General features: G+C 42.7%; 1 protein-coding gene across 1 annotated transcript in view; it reads left to right on the top strand.

Moving 5' to 3' along the window:
- Positions 1-18,273, top strand: part of ftcd (formimidoyltransferase cyclodeaminase) — a 30,193-nt gene extending 11,920 nt beyond the window's left edge. The window contains exons 6-14 of the mRNA XM_055638185.1: positions 447-584; positions 2,293-2,424; positions 4,064-4,125; positions 4,778-4,907; positions 6,514-6,675; positions 9,656-9,699; positions 11,021-11,159; positions 16,020-16,115; positions 18,015-18,273. Of these exons, the coding sequence (XP_055494160.1) occupies positions 447-584; positions 2,293-2,424; positions 4,064-4,125; positions 4,778-4,907; positions 6,514-6,675; positions 9,656-9,699; positions 11,021-11,159; positions 16,020-16,115; positions 18,015-18,113 (1,002 nt within the window). The 3' untranslated portion in view covers positions 18,114-18,273. The remainder of the gene's footprint in view (positions 1-446; positions 585-2,292; positions 2,425-4,063; positions 4,126-4,777; positions 4,908-6,513; positions 6,676-9,655; positions 9,700-11,020; positions 11,160-16,019; positions 16,116-18,014) is intronic.
- Positions 18,274-18,823: the final 550 nt, after the last annotated feature.

The raw sequence follows: 18,823 nt of genomic DNA, 5'->3' as shown, positions 1-18,823 counted from the left end.
ATTAGTATAACCATCAGTTTGCTGCTTCAACCTCTCTGTAACTAGAGAATGAGTAGTTACACTGTTCTATAACTATCTGATGCATGGTTACTCTGTTCTATATTAATTAAAAACCCAGTTTCACTGCTCCTCATAAATACCCAGCTACACTAAACTATAATCATCAGAAAAAAAGGAAGCCTTGCACTATAACTAACAGATGCCCAATTACTTTGCTTTGGAACCATCAAGTTCACTATTACACTATACCACCTTAACTATCTGATACCAAATTACTCAGCAATAACTAATATCCTAGATGTAAAGGGAATGCAAGTACTGGTAAAATCCATGTGGTGGCCTTGATAATTCTGAACCCAAATCACATTTAGATGGAAGCTGTCTGCTAAAGTTTATCATGGACCAATTTTGACGTTATCTCCATGACACTTCCTTTCTTTGTGTAGCCAGGACGTCTGAACAAAGTGCAGGCTATTGGCTGGTACTTGGAGGAGGCCAATATTGCCCAGGTGTCTACTAACCTGCTTGATTTTGAAGTGACTGCACTGCATGCAGTATTTGAAGAAGTTCGTAAGGATGCTGGGGTAATATTAACTTAACATAAGTATTGTAATGTAAACTCTTTTGCTGGAGTTATTGTGTTATACTGCAGGGAAACAGGCCCTCCAGCCCAATTTGCCCATGCCGACAAAGATGAATTCTGAGCTAGTCCCTTTTGGAGGAAAATTTGTCCAATCTATACATAACTGAAACTCCTGTGCTTTTCTATTTGCGCAAAGATGGTACGCAATAGCGCTACAATATTTCGCTAGATTACTCACCGTTCTTCTGTGCTGAGAATGCAACAAGTTTTGTTCTGATCGATGGTATATTGTAAAAGTTATCGAGGTTTAAAAATCTTAAAAACCGCACATGCGCAGATTCCTTCAGTCAGCGCCACTCAGATTGGTCTCTTCTCCTGTCAGTCAATTCCATGACCAGGATGGCTACGCCCCTTCCTGCCCCACCGGCAGCATCCTGTCCCACCTCACTCACAAACTCCTCTCTCCCCTCCTCACAGTAACTTGTCTATCGGCTTTCCTACACCGGCGGCAGCCGCGGGGGTGGGGTGGGGGGGTTCAGTGGAGGCCCAGTAGAAGTCCTGGTCCTGTCTCTCTCTCCCTCATCACTCACCCCTCTCCCCCACCTACCCTCTGTGGCAATGGCGGTCCCGTCCCCCCCTGATACCGCCATTGCGGTAACTGACCCTCACGGCCTTCTCGGAGGAGATCTTCTCCACCAGCTCACCGAAACCCGTGGTGCCCACTGTGACGATCATCGACTCCATCCCCCCCCTGCAGCCCGGCGGCACAACGAGCAGGCAGGCGGGTGGGCAGGTCGGGGATGAGCCGAGTGATAGCAGCGGGCGGTCGGACAGTACAGGGACGGGCCAAGCGGCAGCTGAGCCAGAGTGGGCAGAGGGAGGAAGGGAGAGTTGGGGGGAAGGGTTGGGGAGGGGAGGAGGAGAGGGGAAAGAAGAGGGAGGGTGAAGAAGAGGGGGAGTGCTGGGGGACGAGGGAAAATGAGCCGTGCCTGCGCAGTTGGGGGCTATAAGTGAGTGGTGCAATATTGCGTTGGGGGGACGGGTTGCATAGGGGGAACGGGTGAGTGGAGGAATATTGCGTTGGGGAACGGGTTGCGTTGGGAGACCAGGCCTCCCGTGTGACAGGGACCCAACTTGTCCCACTTAGTCTAATTTCACCTAAAATCTTTCCCAACCATGTACCTATCTGAATGTCTTAAACATAATTGTAGCCCGCCTATACCACCTCCTCTGGCTGCTCTTCCATATACCCACCGGTGTGAAAAGCCTGTCCCTCAGGTCTATTTTAAATCCATTCACCTTAAACCTGTACTTTTTAGTTTTAGAGTGCTTACCCATGGAAAAAGACTGAGCATCCATTTTATCTATGCCTCACCTGATTTTATAAAGCTCTTCCAGGTCATCTCTGCACCTCTTTCATTCCAGAAGAACCAGCCCCATCCTATCCAGTCTCTCTTTATGACCAAAGCCCTCTGGTCCAATATGCTTATAAATCTGTTCTTCACCCTCTCAAGCTTAATCACATCTTCTCAGATGACATATTCGATATCTATTAGATAATGTAACTGCGGTCTATAGAGCTCTGTGTTATTTCCTTTAACTAGAAACATACTTCAGTTTCAATGCAGATCTCGGATTTATTTAAGCTATTTGCTAATGAAATGCTCTTGATGGATTTTCACATTGAACAAATGCTGTTTGCTCTGTAGGATTTGGACTTGCCGGTGGTGGGTTCTCAAATTGTAGGCCTCATCCCATTGGAAGCCATGATCGATGCTGCAGAATTTTACATGAAGAAGGAAAACTTGTTTCTTCTCGAAGAGGAGCACAAAATCCGATTGGTTTGTGTCATAACAATTCCTTATAAAATGTAGTAAATTCTTACCAGTTTACCACATATCTACTCCTCTCGGGATCATCAGAGCATGAGGGGAGACTTGATAGAAGTGTATACAATGATGAGAGGCATAGGTAGTGTAGACAGTCCAAACCTTTTTCCCAGGGTGGAAGTGTCCCTCTCTAGATGGCATGGCTATGAGGTAAGAGGATGAAAGTTTAATGAAAATGCGTGGGGCAAGTTATTTTACAGAGAGAGCAGTGGCCGCCCGTGTCAGAGGTGGGGGTGGAGGTAGAACCTGGAATGAAGCTTTCCTCTACGCGGAGAGACATAGGCTGGGTTGGCTTCCTTGGAGCGGAGAGCATTTAGGGGAGCCTAATTGAATATAGAAAGTTATGAGGGCATAGAAAGTGTGAACATTTACTTCTTAGCAAAGATCTCTGTGAGGCTTTGGAGAGGGTGCAGAGGAGGTTTACCAGAATTCTGCCTGGATTAGAGGGTATCAGCTACATGAAAAGGTTGGATAAACTTAGATTGTTTTCTCTGGAATGTCAGAGGTTGAGGAGAGATAAAGGATAGAAGTATATAAAACCATGAAAGGCATAGATAGGGTAGGCAGTCAGAACCCTTTTCCCTAGGGTGAAAATGTTCAACACTAGAAGGCATCACTATACGGTGAGAGGGAGAAAGTTTCATGGAGATGTGCGGAAGATGTTTTTTAATAGAGTGATGGGGGCCTGGAGCACATGGTCAGGGGAGGTGCTGGACTGATACAATAGTGGCATTTACGAGGTTTTAGGTGGACACATGGTAGTGCAAGGAATAGAGAGCTATGGATTATGTAGAGGCAGATGATGTCAGTTTAACTTTGGCATCATGTTTGGTACAAACATTGTGAGTCGAAGCGCTTGTCCTGTGTTGAACTGTACTATGTTCCATGTAATATTTTGACTTGCAGCACCAAGGCGTAGTTAGTTATGGGCTGATTGCGTAGAAAATGGGATTAGATTGGATGTTCATAATGGCCAGCATGGGTAGGATGGGCTCAAAGGCCTGGTCCTACACTGTATGACTTTAATTATCTGATGGTACACAAAAATGCTGGAGAAATTCAGCGGGTGCAGCAGCATCCATGGAGCGAAGGAAATGGGCAACGTTTCGGGCCGAAACCTTTTTTCAGATTTTTTAATTATCCAATGCCTGTCTTCCAGAAAATATCTAGAGTGTCACACGCAATAGTCAACTAATTTACTCCATGATGGCCTTAAATCAGTTTGTAACTTGTAATAGAGGTGACATCAGCACTTCCAATATCTAGCCTTGATTTCAAACTTTAGAGATACAGCATGGAAACAGACCATTTGGCTCACTGAATCCGCATAGATCAGCGAACTTCATGTGAGGTTCAAATGACAAATAAACGTTATTGTATTGATCACCCCTTACACTAAGACTATCCTACACACTAGGAACTATTTAAAATTTACAGAAATTTGTTATTAGACCAAAGTATTAAAGGTCACACCATTACGGCAGTAAGATTGAGGTCAAGTATGGAAGAGCTATGATTTACTTAATAGTCAGAATAGGTTTGGACTGAATGCCTGTGATATATTAATATTGCTTCATCTACTTTACTGTAGGTAGTAAATCGCCTGGGGCTGGATTCTCTTGCTCCTTTCAATGCTAAAGAAAGAATAATTGAGTAAGTATTGAACAGAAAATCATTGATATACTTCTGATTCTCAGGTTTCTTCACGAATTCAATGTGTAAAAGACATTTATAGAAAAGAAGTGGAGGGAACAAATGCAGGTAAATGGGTCTAACTCAGATAGTCAAATTGATTTGCAGGGTTGAGTTGGGCCGAAGGACCTGTTTCTGTGCTGTATATCTCCATGACACTTGTATATCTCCATCTCCATGTACGTTGTTTACTGTCAAAATAAGGGGCTGGCCATTCAGGGCAGAGATGATAAGAATTGTTTTAATCCAGAGAGTGGGGAATTGTTGGAATCTTCCAGTGGGAAGTCTGTGGGATCTCATTTGCCAAGTATATTCAAGATTGAGAGATTTTTAAATATTAAGGAGATCATGGGATATGAGGTTAGGGCAGGAAAGTGGTGCCTAGGGAAAATATCACCTTTGATCTTGAACAGCAGCATGCAAGGGGCTGAATGCCTGTTTCTAGTTCTGATGGAAAGCAAAAAGAAAGAGAATGTTCAAAATATTTGGCAGCTAAGGGACAGAGACAGAAAAATGAGCTGAAACGTTAACCCTGTTTCTCTTTCCCCAGTTACTGCCTGAACTGCTGTCTTTCCTGCAGTTTCTGTTTTGTTATTTATCTTATCTTTATCAGGTACATGATCAGGGATGAGAAGGAAGAGGGCTGCCTAATTTCTTTACCCTTGCGGAAATTTATCCAGAGCGTTGGAGCACGGACCGCAGCCCCAGGGGGAGGTTCCGTTGCTGCTGCCGTGGCTGCCATGGTTTGTATAGCAAAGTTTGAGAAGGGCTGAGAATCAACATCATAATCCAGTGGCTCATGTTCTTGGTCCCGGATTATAATTTTTGGTTATGTGCCTCCAAATGGCAATGTAATTTTTATGACCTATTTATTTGATGAGAGTTTAGCTGTTCCATTAATGAATGGGCTGTGAACAGTGTTTAGCCCCAGTCAGCACCCCTATAGAGAGGAAAAGTCATGAAACAGACCAAAAATACATTGAACACATCCTGATGGTGGTTCACATCCCAAGTAATGTGCTGGAATGGGACAGCAGTTCCTAGTTGCTGATATTTTTCCACCTTGGTCCCTGGGAAGGATATTGGACCTTAAAGTGTCCAGAGTTACGGGGAATCAGGGTGGCTGAAGGTTGGGGAAGGGACAGAATGCCTTAATGTGCGGAAGACCCCCAGGTGATTATTCTGCTGGAGTGCCATGCCGCACGTTACTGTGCAGCATGGAAAGACTGTAATCAGTGGCAGAGCATCCAGTGATGATGGTGGTGGATAGTGTGTGCCAGACAGAGACCCAGAATTGTTGATCATAGCAAATTTTAGCACAATGTGCTCGTGGTTTTCTCATGGGTATTCGGTGGTTTGTCAGTTGTACTCAAAGGCTCCAGTAATGCTGCCTAATGTGTGATAACATGAGGTGCAATTACACAAGACAAATGTCCGGCATTCTCAGGTGAATCGTACATGGAAGTGCCTGGGACAGTGGCTGAATGAGTGTGATTTCATCCGAAAGTAATAGTTAGATCCAACCCATATGTGATTTCTGCATTAAAAAACCCCCAAAAGATCCAATTTTTAGACTAAGTGTTTTTAATTCTAAAGCTAATTTCACTGAGTAACTGAGATCATGCCTGCGAACGTTACCTTAGATACATAGAGACATAGAAACATAGAAAATAGGTGCAGGAGGAGGCCATTCGGCCCTTCGAGCCAGCACCGCTATTCATTGTGATCATGGCTGATCATCCCCTATCAATAACCCGTGCCTGCCTTCGCCCCATATCCCTTGATTCCACCAGCCCCTAGAGCTCTATCTAACTCTCTCTTAAATCCATCCAGTGATTTGGCCTCCACTGCCCTCTGTGGCAGGGAATTCCACAAATTCACAACTCTCTGGGTGAAAAAGTGTTTTCTCACCTCAGTCCTAAATGGCCTGCCCTTTATTCTAAGACTGTGGCCCCTGGTTCTGGAACCTTCTGTGATGTTAAATCATGAACCAATATTCCCTTCAAATTACTTGATTCAACCAGAATAGCTGCTTTCTGCCTTTTTCTGGTGCTGTCATTCCATTGCACAAGAATACTTAACAACAAAGATAGACACAAAAAGCTGGAGTAGCTCAGCGGGACAGGCAGCATCTCTGGAGAGGAGTGGGTGACGTTTCAGGTTGTGACCCTTCTTCAGACAACCCTTACCAACCTTCCTCACTGCAAATGAGGGTCTCTGTTCCGCACCAGTGCCAGGCTGTGAAAATACCTGACCAGCTGTATGACCCCAGAGATTCCCTGTGACAGCGGCATGTCTGCATGTGTATGTCCTTCACTCCCTACTCCTTGATGTCATCTGGTTCACCAGGGTGCAGCATTAGGCTCAATGGTTGGGCTGATGTCCTACGGGAAACGACAATATGAACATCTGGATGGAACAATGAGGAGGCTGATTACTCCATTCCATCAGGTCATGAATGACCTTATTGCTATGGTGGATGATGACTCCAACGCTTTTAACAGCTACATGGTGAGTGAGTCAGTAAAGTGATGAAAAATTTGTCAATTTCACAACCTCAGGACATGGTTAATTTGAATTTGGAAAGCCAGGGATTAAGCCCGAATAGTCAGCATAGTTTCTGAAGGAGAAATCCTATCTGACAATTTGACTGAATATTTTTTAAAAGGTAATCAGGTGTATTTATCAGAGCAGTGCGGTTGAGATTCCACTTGGGAGATTGGTCCAAATTAAGCCATAAGATCCAAAATGGGCATGATGATGAGAGGCAGATTGTGATTGTAGATGTTTTTTTGGAAGCCTTTGATCCTAGTCTATCTCCGGGATCACTAAGATTCTTACTGTGTAGGAAGGAACTGCAGATGCTGGTTTAAACTTAAAATAGACACGAAAAGCTGGAGTAACTCAGCGAGTCAGAGACAGCATCTCTAGAGAAAAGGAAAAGGTGGCATTTCGGGTCGAGACCCTTCTTCAGACTGAAACGTCACCTATTCCTTTTCTCCATAGATGCTGTCTGACCCGCTGAGTTATTCCAACCTTTTGTGACTAACTAAGATCCTTACTGTTTGTTCATATAAAGTACATGACGATCTGAATGTGAATGTAGAAGATATGATTCATAAGTTCTCGGGTGACAAGATAATTGGTGGTTTTGTTTCTGGTGGAAAGAGTTGTCTTCAGCTACAAAACAACATTGATGAATTGGTATGATGGGCAAACAAAATTCATCGGGAATTTAATCCTGCTAAACGTACGGCGATTAATTTTGGGAGAAATAGTTAGTCAAGGACAGCGTTTCTCAACCTTTTTACCCTTCCACAACCCTTGAAATAATTTTCATGTCTCAGGGAACCCCTGCATAAAAATTATTATATATCTTTATTAATCTCTTTCTCTTTCATAAACTTATTCATAAGGCAAACATAATATATTATTCCGATAACTGGTTTAAACAAAAAATAACTTACGTTTTTCTCAAGTTTATTGACAATGCAAAAAAAAACTGAAATCAAACTGCTTGTTCAAAACTGAAGCAAATAAAGGCAAACAGAACTAACCTTGGAAGAGAGAGAGAGAACAACACACAAACTTTTCATAAACTAACAAAAACATACATGAATAAACTTTTGATAAACTAACACAAATAAACATAAACATACTTACATTTTAAAAATTCATATAACATCCCTAAATGATGGGTAAAAATGACTAAATAACGTGGGTGAATGAGGGACTGTACCTGCACGCCAGGAGGCACAGACAGGACTGATGGAGACCGTGCATGCGTCTGTACTCGAGTGAGTCACTTGATGATACACACATCCATCACGTGCAGCTCCTGTCCACTGACCACTAAAGGCCATTTCACACTGGCGCTGTATAGACGTTGCTAAATATGACATCGCTAAATAGACGTCGCTAAATATTCCGTACGTGTATAATAAAATTACAAACATGAAATTAAACACAAAAATGACTCAAAAATGCATTTACATATAATTAGTCTATTTATCACTATTTCTCTCGGAACCCCTAGCGTTCCGTGGAATCCCGGTTGAGAAACGGTGGTCTAGGAGATATGGCAGAACCCTCTAAAGTACTGAGGACAGAGAGACCTTGCTATTAATGTCCAAGGATCCCTGAAGGCAGCAGTAGAAGTAGATAAGGTATGAGATCTTTCACTCACTTATTTATTGAGAATCTACCACTCTCTTTCAACTCTGCACCCTCCGAGAAGAATTATAAAACAATTGATGTTTCAATAAGATCACCTCTCATTCTTCTCAATTCAAAGGAATGTTGAGCCAACCTGCTCAATCTTACTATTTTTACAAGCAATAGCGAACAGTTGTGATTTATCATACAATGGATAGAAACATTGGAGAAGATACAAAAAATATGAGATAACATTGGAATTGAAAGGTATCAGGAAAGGATGAGTAGTCTTAAAGGTCTTTACTCTGAGGGGATGACCAAAATAATAATAAGTCAAGTCAAGTCAAGTCAAGTTTATTTGTCACATACACATACGAGATGTGCAGTGAAATGAAAGTGGCAATGCTCGCCACTTTCTAATTATAATTATCATTTTATAATTATAATTATCATATTATAATAATCTATTAATAATTATAATTATTAATAATAATAATAATATATTTTATTGTCATTGCACATAAGCGCAACGAGATTTGGTATGCAACTTTCATCCGATGTCATAACATAAATAACTAATAACATTTAGATTTAGATACCCCGAGAACATGGATTGTAAAAAGAACAGTAAAATAGTCAAAATAGTTCAAACAGACTAAAGTGCAGATGTGTCTGTGCGACGTGACCATCCGAGGGAGACAGTCCAGGGGGATGGGGGGGCACTCAGTCGGGCCGGTTCAGAGCCGCTATAGCTCTGGGAATGAAGCTGTTCCTGAGTCTGGAGGTTCGGGCGTAGAAGGCCTTGTAACGTCTGCCGGAGGGAAGTAGTTTGAACAGTCCATTACAAGGGTGTGGATGCTGACGGCCTTCCTGTCCAGAGGGAAAGTTGCCAGTAAATTTAGTTGCTATAAATATAAGGCAATCATGAATAAATCCAGCAAGGAATTATTTACAGACATCTGACGAAGGACAGAGGATATGCTGTTCAGCTCTGAAGAGACAAGTTGGGATGGAGCACAGACAGGGTCAGAGACCATCAGCAGGCAATGGCCTATCTCTTTGCTCTAACCTATGTCACTCCATGCTATAAAATGAGAGGCAATCTTTGTGCAAGTAGCATCTTTCACAGCATGGGCTGAACATTAATAGGTGTAAGAGGGAATGGAAGGACGAACAGAGTGTTGGAGCTGAAACTACATTCTTAAAACTTTCAAAAAATGTTTGACCTCATTGTATTGTTGATGGATTACTACTGCATCTCTCCATATGCTGGGCTTTCATCCACTGAAAAAATATGTTGTCATTCTCAGACGTGTTTTTTCTATATTTCCTTCAGGCTGCCCTCAAGATGCCCAAATTGACATCAGTGGAAAGAGAAAGGTGATCTTTAGCTGCCAGTGTCACACTACATACAGTCCTGACTATTAGTGCTCCCAACAGCCCTGGCTCTTGCTTATTTGTGTTCTGTCGTATTGCCCTTGCATTTTCCTACACTGTTGACTTTGTGGTCCCTTAACTGACAATGAAACGTGAGGTGAACGGCACGGGAAAGCCAACAAGGACACATTGTAGTGATGCTTGTGCGGAGCTGCATTGTTTTCCTGTGGTATCCTGGACATTGGTGCTACAACACTCTGTGCCTCAGTATTTTGGGGCTATGCATTGTTGCCTTCGCAGCATTCTGCACCTTTGTGCCCTCATGGTGCCTTGCATTGCTGCACCTTCGCAGCAGGCTGCTTGCTTTGGCTGTGGTCAGCTGTGAAAAATATGGTATTGGAACGGGGGTGGGGGGGGACATAAACTGGTGGAGGGAGCCCACATGCAAGTAGAATTTAATACAAATAGTGGAAGTGCAAATGTTCGGCAGAGGAATAAGGAAAAGAGAAATGCAAGAAAGAGGCTGGAACCTGAAGCAAAATACTCAGCAGCTCAGGCTGTTTCAGGTTGGAACACTTTGCTTATTTGGACTGAAATCGTGGAGGGAAGATAGAAAGAGGTGAGAAAATGCTGGCAAGTGAGAGGTGGATCCAGGTGAGGAGGTAATAATAATAATAATAATATCTTTTATTGTCATTGCGCAACATGATTTGGTATGCAGCTTCCATCCGATGTCATAACTTAAACAACTAATAAAATTTAGATTTAGATACCCCAAGAAACATGATTTATAAAAAGAACAGTAAAACAATCAAAACAGTCAAAACAGTCTAAAGTGCAAATGTGTCTGTGCCGGGTCGATGTGCGACGTGACCATCCGAGGGAGACAGTTCATGGGGGTGGGGGACACCCAGCAGGGCCGGTTCAAAGCAGCGATAGCTCTGGGGATGAAGCTATTCCTGAGTCTGGAGGTTCGGGCGTAGAAGGCCTTCTAACGTCTGCCGGAGGGAAGTAGTTCGAACAGTCCATTACAAGGGTGTGGATGCTGATGGCCTTCCTGAGGCACCGTGTGTAATAGTTGCCCTCCAAGGCTGGTAGCTATGTCCCAATAATCTTCTGCGCTCTATGGACGACGCGCTGAAGAGGTGTTAATTGAGTCAGATGGGTGAGAAATGTTGAGATAGCAACCAGGGCTAAACACCCAGACAATGTCCACTACCCACATCCACCACCACTGTGCTGAAAGTTAATAATTTAGGTATTCTGGTTGTTCAACACAATTCCAAGTGATAAGAACTTCATCTTTTTTTTTTCCCTATTGCAGGCGTGAAGCAGCAATGCAGGATGGTTTGAAAAAGGCTGTCCTGGTTCCACTGGCCTTGGCAGAGAGAGTAACCAGCCTATGGCCATTCCTACGAGAGATGGCAATGTTTGGAAATTTTGGTTGCAAATCTGATCTGCAGGTAGATGTGGTCTTGGGTGGGCACAGCGGACCAAAACTATGAATGGAGCATTATTTCTCAGCAGGTAATGGATAGCAGCTAGAGCTGCTATTCACGACTTGTGTCCCATGCCCCTTTGCATAGTGGCGCAACGGTAGAGTTGCTGTCTTACACTGCCAGAGACCTGGGTTCGATCCTGACTATGGCTGCCGTCTGTACGGAGTTTGTACGTTCTCCCCGTGACCACATGGGTTTTCTCCGGGTGCTCCGGTTTCCTACCACATTCCAAAGACAGACAGGTTTGTAGCTGAAGAAGGGTTTCGGGCCGAAACGTCACCTATTTCCTTCGCTCCATAGATGCTGCTGCACCTGCTGAGTTTCTCCAGCATTTTTGTGTACCTTCGATTTTCCAGCATCTGCAGTTCCTTCTTGAACAGGTTTGTAGGGTAATTGGCTTTGGTAAAAATTGGAAATTGTCCCTAGTGTGTAGGATAGAAATAGTGGACGGGGTGATCGCTGGTCAAATAGTGGACTTGGTGAGCCGAAGGGCCTGTTTCTGTGCTGAATCTCTAAAGTCTAAAGCAGTTAGTGTTCACATTCTTGAAACATGCATAAAATGTACTGTAAGTAAGTAAGTTTATTGGCCAAGTATTCACATACAAGGAATTTGCCTTGGTGCTCCGCCCACAAGTAACAACATGTCATACAGTGACAGTTACTAATGACTCAGAAAACATTAAACATTAATAATAATAAAACATAAATGATAAAACACCATTGATCAAGCATGTGAACCAACAAAATACCAGATCAAAGGGAAGTTACAGATTTTTGGCTGTCGAGTAGAGCAACTACAACTGGGAGAACCAATTCTATGACGTTTTAGAATGTGGAACATAGAGCAAGCAGTACAGCATAGGAACAGACCCTTCGGTCCAACTTGTGCTGACCATGATGTCAATCTACCATCTCATCTACCAAAAAAATACTTGCCTTACACATCTCCTTTAAACTTTTCCCCTCTCACCTTAAATCGATTCCTTCTACTATTTGACATTTCCACCCTGGGAAAAAGACCATCTCCCTATCTATGTCTTCCATAGAACATTGTACAATATAGTACAGGAACAGCTATTCCGTCTGTCGTGTCTAGGCCAGACATGATGAAACTAATTTATTCTGTCTGCTAGTGATCCATATCTCTTAATTCCCTGCATATTTGTGTACCTATCTGAAAGCCTCTTAAACGCCACAATGATATCTGCGGCCACCACTTCTCTGGCAGTGCATTCAAGGTACCCATTACACTGTGTAAATAAAACTTACCCCACATATTTCCTTAAACTTTGCTCCTCTGACCTTAAAGCTCTGCCCACTTGTCTTTGACATTTCTACTCTAGGGGAAAAAGATTTCTATCTATGCCTCTCAAGTGTTATATAGTTCCTTCAACCTCTAATGCTGCAGAAAAAAATGATCCAACTTGTCCAACTTCTTCTTAGAGCTAATATTCTCCAATCTAGGCTATATCCTCTTCTGCAAAACTTCACATTCTTCCTGTAGTTGGTGAACAAGACTGCATATAATAATCTAAATATGGCCAACTAAAGTTTTACGGAGTTGTAACCTGACTTCCCAAAGATTATACTGAAGTCCCTGACCAATGAAGACTATTTACCACTCTATCCAACCATGTTGTCATTTTCAAGAAACCATGGAATTGCACCCCGAGATTTAACTGTATATAAATTTGTCTGAGAGTCCCACCATTTACTGTATACTTTCCTCTTGCATTTAATCTTCCAAAATGTAACACCTCACATTTGTTTTCATTAAACTCTATTTGCTCTATCTTTGCCTGCATTTACAACTATTGATATATATCCTTTTACAATCTTCCTCACTATCTGTAATTCCATCAATTTTTGTGTTGGCTCCAAACATAGTTGTCTGCAAATCAGATTACCTACATCCAAATCATTAATACGTTACAAACAACAGAGATGCCAACATTGATCCTTGAGGAGCACCACTTGTCTCAGACTTCCGCTTAGCAAATATCCCTCCATCCGCCGATTACAACAAGCCAATTTTGCATCCAACCTACTAACTCACCTGGTAATTTAATGTTCTTGACCATCCTACCATGAGGGACCTTGTTATGTTATCCATGATCAAAGTCCATGTAGACAACATCATTGGCCTATCCTCCAAAACATTCACACATTTCTGGGATAGGATTTCCTCTGCACAGAGCCACGATTACAGGTACATGGATAGGAAAGGTTTAAAGGGAAATGGGCTACATGGGACTAGCTTAGATTGGATATCTTGTTATTCATTGAACAAGTTGTACCGAAGGGCCTATTTCCATGCTGTATGACTATGATTCTAAATCTATGTTTTTCTAAATATCCAGGGCAGGGCAGATAAGCAGCAAGTAACATTCACATCAGAGAAGGGCTAGGCAATGACAATATCCAACAAGAGAAAATATGGCTTTCACTCCCTGACATTCAATGACATTACAATCACTGAATCCCCCACTATCAATGTCATGGGTGTTACCATTGACTAGAAACTGAATAGGATAAGCATATAAACAATGTGCTACAAGAGCAGGTCTCAGGATGGGGAAGTTGCAGCAAGTAACTCGCCCCCTGATGCCTGAAAGCTTGTCTACCATCTATAATGTTCAACTCAACGGTGTGATTGAATTTTCTCCACTTCCCTGGATCACTGCAGCTTTAACTACATTCAAGTTGCTGAACACCATACAGGACATTGCAGCCCAGATAATCAGCATCCCATCCACTATCACCAATGCACTACAGCAGCAAATTATATCATCTATAGGGCTATTTCCCCACTAACAACTATAAGGGCAGCAAAAGTGTGGGAACACCACCACCTGAAGGTTGCCCTGCCATCTGCATACCATCTTGCCTTGTAAATATATTGCTGTTCTTTCACTGTCACCAGGTTACAGATGCACCTTAGAAAACATTCTGTTGGGTGGCATCAGAGCTTGGTTTGGGAACAGCTCTGCCCAAGATTGCAAGAAATTGCACGGAGTTATATATGTAGCCCAGTCCATCACACAGACCAAACCTGACAACCCATCATTGACTCCATCTACATTTCACACTGCCACGGAAAAGCAGCCAACATAATCCCACCCATGTCTGAAGAAGTGTCTTGATCCAAAATGTCATCCAATCATTCTCTCCAGAGATGCTGCCTGTCCCACTGAGTTACTCCAGCATTTTGTGTCTACCTTCGATTTAAACCAGCATCTGCAGTTCTTTCCCACCCATGTCATTCCTTCCTCTCCCTGCTCCTGTCCTGCAGAAGGTACAGAAGCTTGAAAGTGCGCACTACTAGACTAAGGAACAGCTTCCGTCCCTCTGTTATCAGGCTTCTGAATGGTCTTTCCATAAGCTAGGGTACTGTACAATTCACCTTTATCCATTGTGGACATCGGACTTTGCTCTCTGGAACTGGTGTACTACAATGCTGTGAACTATATTCTGCACTCTGTATCTTCCCCTTTGCTCTAACTATTGTCCTTGAGTTTGACGATTATATTCATTTATAGTGTATTTGATTTGTTGTATAACATGCAAAACACTGTGCTTCAGTACTTGCGACAATAATAAACCTCAGCCAGGTCAAGATTCTCCAACTACTTCCCCACACCACAAGAACTGCAGTAGTTCAGTAAGGCAGCAAAGCACCTTCTCATGGGAAATTGAGAAGGTGGTGGTGTGATGCCTTCTTGTATGGATGAAATAATGAACATAAATCCTATCCCTAAAAATGTTCTCCAATGATTTCCATACCACAGATGCTCACTGGCGTATAATTTCCAGGATTTGGTAAACAAATGAACCACATTGGTTCTGCTCCACTCATCTGGGACACTGCCTAAACAACATACAAAGATCTTAGTCAGGCCCCCTGCAATCTCATCCATTGCTATCCTCAAAATCCTGAGCTGGATTCTGTCAGGCTCTGGGGATTCATCCACTTTAATGTTTTTCAGGCTATCATTCACCATCTCCTCCTTAATGCCCAAGAATATCAACATATGTCCAAGAATATCAACATACTCCCACATCTCACCATTATCCATGCCCTTTTCCTTGGTTAATACTGATACAAAATATTCATTTAGGACCTTGCCCCCTTCCTCTGGCTCCAGACCTCGATTCCTTCTCGTGTCCTGCAGTTGACCCTTTCCCCAGCAACCCCCTTGTTTTTAATATACGTATACTTGCTTTGAGATTCTCCTTAATCCTACTTACTAAAGACATTCATATCCCCTTTTAGTCATCCTAATTGTTTGTTAATTTCTTTCCAGCACAATTCATATTCTTAGAGCCTTCTCCAATTTCAGCTTCCTATACCTGTCATGCTTCCTTTATCTCTTGTTCTTGAACCTTTCCATCCTTATCTTCCTCCTCACAGGAACATGCTGGTCCTGAACTCAAATCAGCTGGCCTTTAAGAGTTCCACATGTCAGATGTTCCCAATCAAACAGCTGCTCCCAAACAACTTTACCCAGTTTCTGCCTAATACTGTTGCAACTAGCCTTCATCCATTTAATACTTTTACCCCAGGACCAGTCTTACCCTCATCCATAACTATCTGAAAACTTAGTGGGTTATGTCACTATTCCCAAAATGCTCTCCCACTGAAAGACCTGGTCAGGTTTATTTCACAGCAGAAGATCTAGTTTGGTCCCTTCCCTGGCTGGGCTACTTACTTTTAATTTGGTTGGCTATTGTGAAAATTTAGTTACCAGTAACAAATGTTACTCATTCGGACCATTTGAATCAGATTTGGTACTGCTCCATTCTAAGAGGACTGTCTGTTTCTAGGTTGCTGCCAAAGCTTTGGAACTGGGCATATTTGGGGCGTTTTACAACATAATCACAAACCTGAAGGACATCAAAGAGGAAGACTTCAATACCAAGGTATTGACTAAGCTGAGGTTACAGGTCTGGCATGTGAGCTGTTTGAGAAGGGTGGAGGAAAACAAGGAGTGCAAGAGAACATGGACAGTCTGTCTGTTTTTCACCTTTAACATCATCCCAAAGTGAATTGCAACAAGTACATTAACTAAATTAACGAATCCACACGAGGGCATCGAACAAAAAAAAATGGTGAAAGTTGTAGGATTTAAGGAGTGTCTTGAATTAGGAGAAAGAGGTAGAGAGAGATGGAAGGATTCACACAGGGATTTCCTGAGCTTGTGACATTGGAAACTGAGACTGGGTCATCACTATGGAGCACATATTAACAAAAGTCCAGCATTAGACAGTGGTGGTGCTGAGCAGATGATAGACGGAGGGAAGGAAAATATTTCTGGAGGTCTAAAACCTCAAAGCAGAATGTACCAAGGATCTGGGACACAAGATCTTCCTGGACTAGAGGTCAGGAGATTCAAATGTTCAAAAATTATGCATGATTTTATATCAATAATATGACTATTTCCAATGGCTAAAATGTTGTAAATACACAAATCACATATGAGACAGTTGCCAACTACCAGATTGAACTTGATCTTGTGTTTTACTAATGAGTTGCGGTCTGAATACATTATGTGGAAGAATAGGGACAGCAGTTTCAATAGTAACACTCAAAAAGGATTGCATGTATTCTTGATGGTTGGGCTCCTGTACCGCACCCAAGAAAAAATTGTCTTCTTCTGCACCAAGGATTAATATGATACACTACACAGGTACAGCAATGATGTGTTCTCATGTAGGATACCCAACAATTATATGCATCCGGTGTTCCCGATGTGGCCTGTTGTACATCAGCGTGGCAGAGCATTGGCACAGGCGACTGCCAAGGCCTACTACATCTTCCTCCTCTTCCCATTCCCAGACTGACCTATCTGTCCTGGACCTCCTCCATTATCAGAGTGAGGTCACACGCAAACTGGAGTAACAACACCTCTTATTCAGCTTGCAACCCAACGGGTATGAACACTAAATTCTCAAATTTTAGGTAATAAACCCCTCCTCCCCCCCCCCCCTCCCCAATTCTCCTGACCCACTTGGACTTGCACCTATTTTTCCCTTCTCCCTCCCCTTACACCCACATCCTTTGCTCAAGCTTCACAATTTGCAACTCTTGTCCCATACCTTCTGTCGCCATCTCTAGTCCACATCTCTGGTCTTTGTCTGCCTATCAAGTCCCCCCCCCCCCCCCCCCCCCCCCCCCCCCCCCCACTTGTATTCACCTAATACTTGCCAGGCTTTGTTCTGCCTCTCTAGAAATAAGAAACTGCTGATGCTGGTTTACAAAACAAAGACACAGACGCAGAGTGCTGGAATAACTCAGCAAGTCAGACAACATCCCCTGGAGAATGGGGAAAGATCCCAACCCAAAACGTTACTTATTCATGTGTTCAAGAAGGAACTGCAGATGCTGGAAAATCGAAGGTACATAAAAATGCTGGAGAAACTCAGCGGGTGCAGCAGCATCTATGAAGAAGGATTTCGGCCCGAAACGTTACCTATTTCCTTCGCTCCATAGATGCTGCTGCACCCGCTGAGTTTCTCCAGCATTTTTGTGTACCTCCGTTACTTATTCATGTTCTCCAGAAATGCTGTCTGACTCACACTGAGTTACTCTCACACTGTGTCTTTTTTAGTTAGATGTGATAATCTGCTGTTTCATAAATAGAATCATTGTGAAGGAAGCTGAATGGATCTTTCATGCTATTTAATTTCCTTGTGGGCTTACAAACCATGCTCTCTCAGCTCTTGAAGCTCTCTCAGCCTTGAAGACCACGTATATACAAATCTAGGGCAATTACATTTCCTTACAGGTCAGGAGTTAAGTTTCTCTCTGCTGGTTCACAGACTCGGAAGAGGGCTTGTGACCTCCTGGAACAGGCTAAATTGAACACAGTGCAGATTTTGGATCTGATCGATAAACGGCAAGAATCAGGAAAAGAGTGAGGAACCAGACAGCTGCTACTGACTGACACTACTGATGACAGATACTCCTTTACAGCTTTCTTCGGAAGCTCGTCAGGGATGTGTCCCCAATTCAAGTGTTTATGTGCATCAGCAGAGGTGAATAAAGAATAATATTGTTCATTACATGTGTGAATTGTGCTTGGCCTTGAAAAATTGATCAACTTAAAATATTCTGCAGAATATGCAGGAGGGGTCCAAAGAAGCTTCCTTTTTGTACGTACATACTCTACTTACTCAAAAGGTTTGATTCTTTGCTGAGGCACAGTGTTAGAGCGTCCATACATCCTCAATAACCTGCTCCACTAATCATGGTCACACATTCATAGCACACACATAGGAAAAGGATTTACCAATCACACTAGTTTAAATTAATCCCATCTGCTTTCACATGGTCTATATCCCGCCATTCTCTAATGTTCAAATGTTTGTCTAAACATCTCTTAAACATTGCTTTCATATCTGCTTCTACCTCCTTTCCTGACCACAGCTCTGCAAAAACAAAATTGCCTTGCAAATCTCCTTTACTTTCCCCGCTTGCCTTTAATCAATGCCGTCTAATTTTTGGCATTTCTGCCCTGGGAGAAATATGATATCCATCCTATCACGGTCCCTCGTAATTTCATACACTTCCATCAGGTAGATTAATGCAATATCATAGGAAACTCCACCTTGTTGTACCTGTGCTGTCT

The sequence above is a fragment of the Leucoraja erinacea genome, chromosome 7, assembly GCF_028641065.1.
Source record: "Leucoraja erinacea ecotype New England chromosome 7, Leri_hhj_1, whole genome shotgun sequence".
Classification (NCBI taxonomy): domain Eukaryota; kingdom Metazoa; phylum Chordata; class Chondrichthyes; order Rajiformes; family Rajidae; genus Leucoraja; species Leucoraja erinaceus.
The sequence above is the reverse complement of the archived record's forward strand: the minus strand, read 5'-3'. Positions and strand labels throughout refer to the sequence as shown.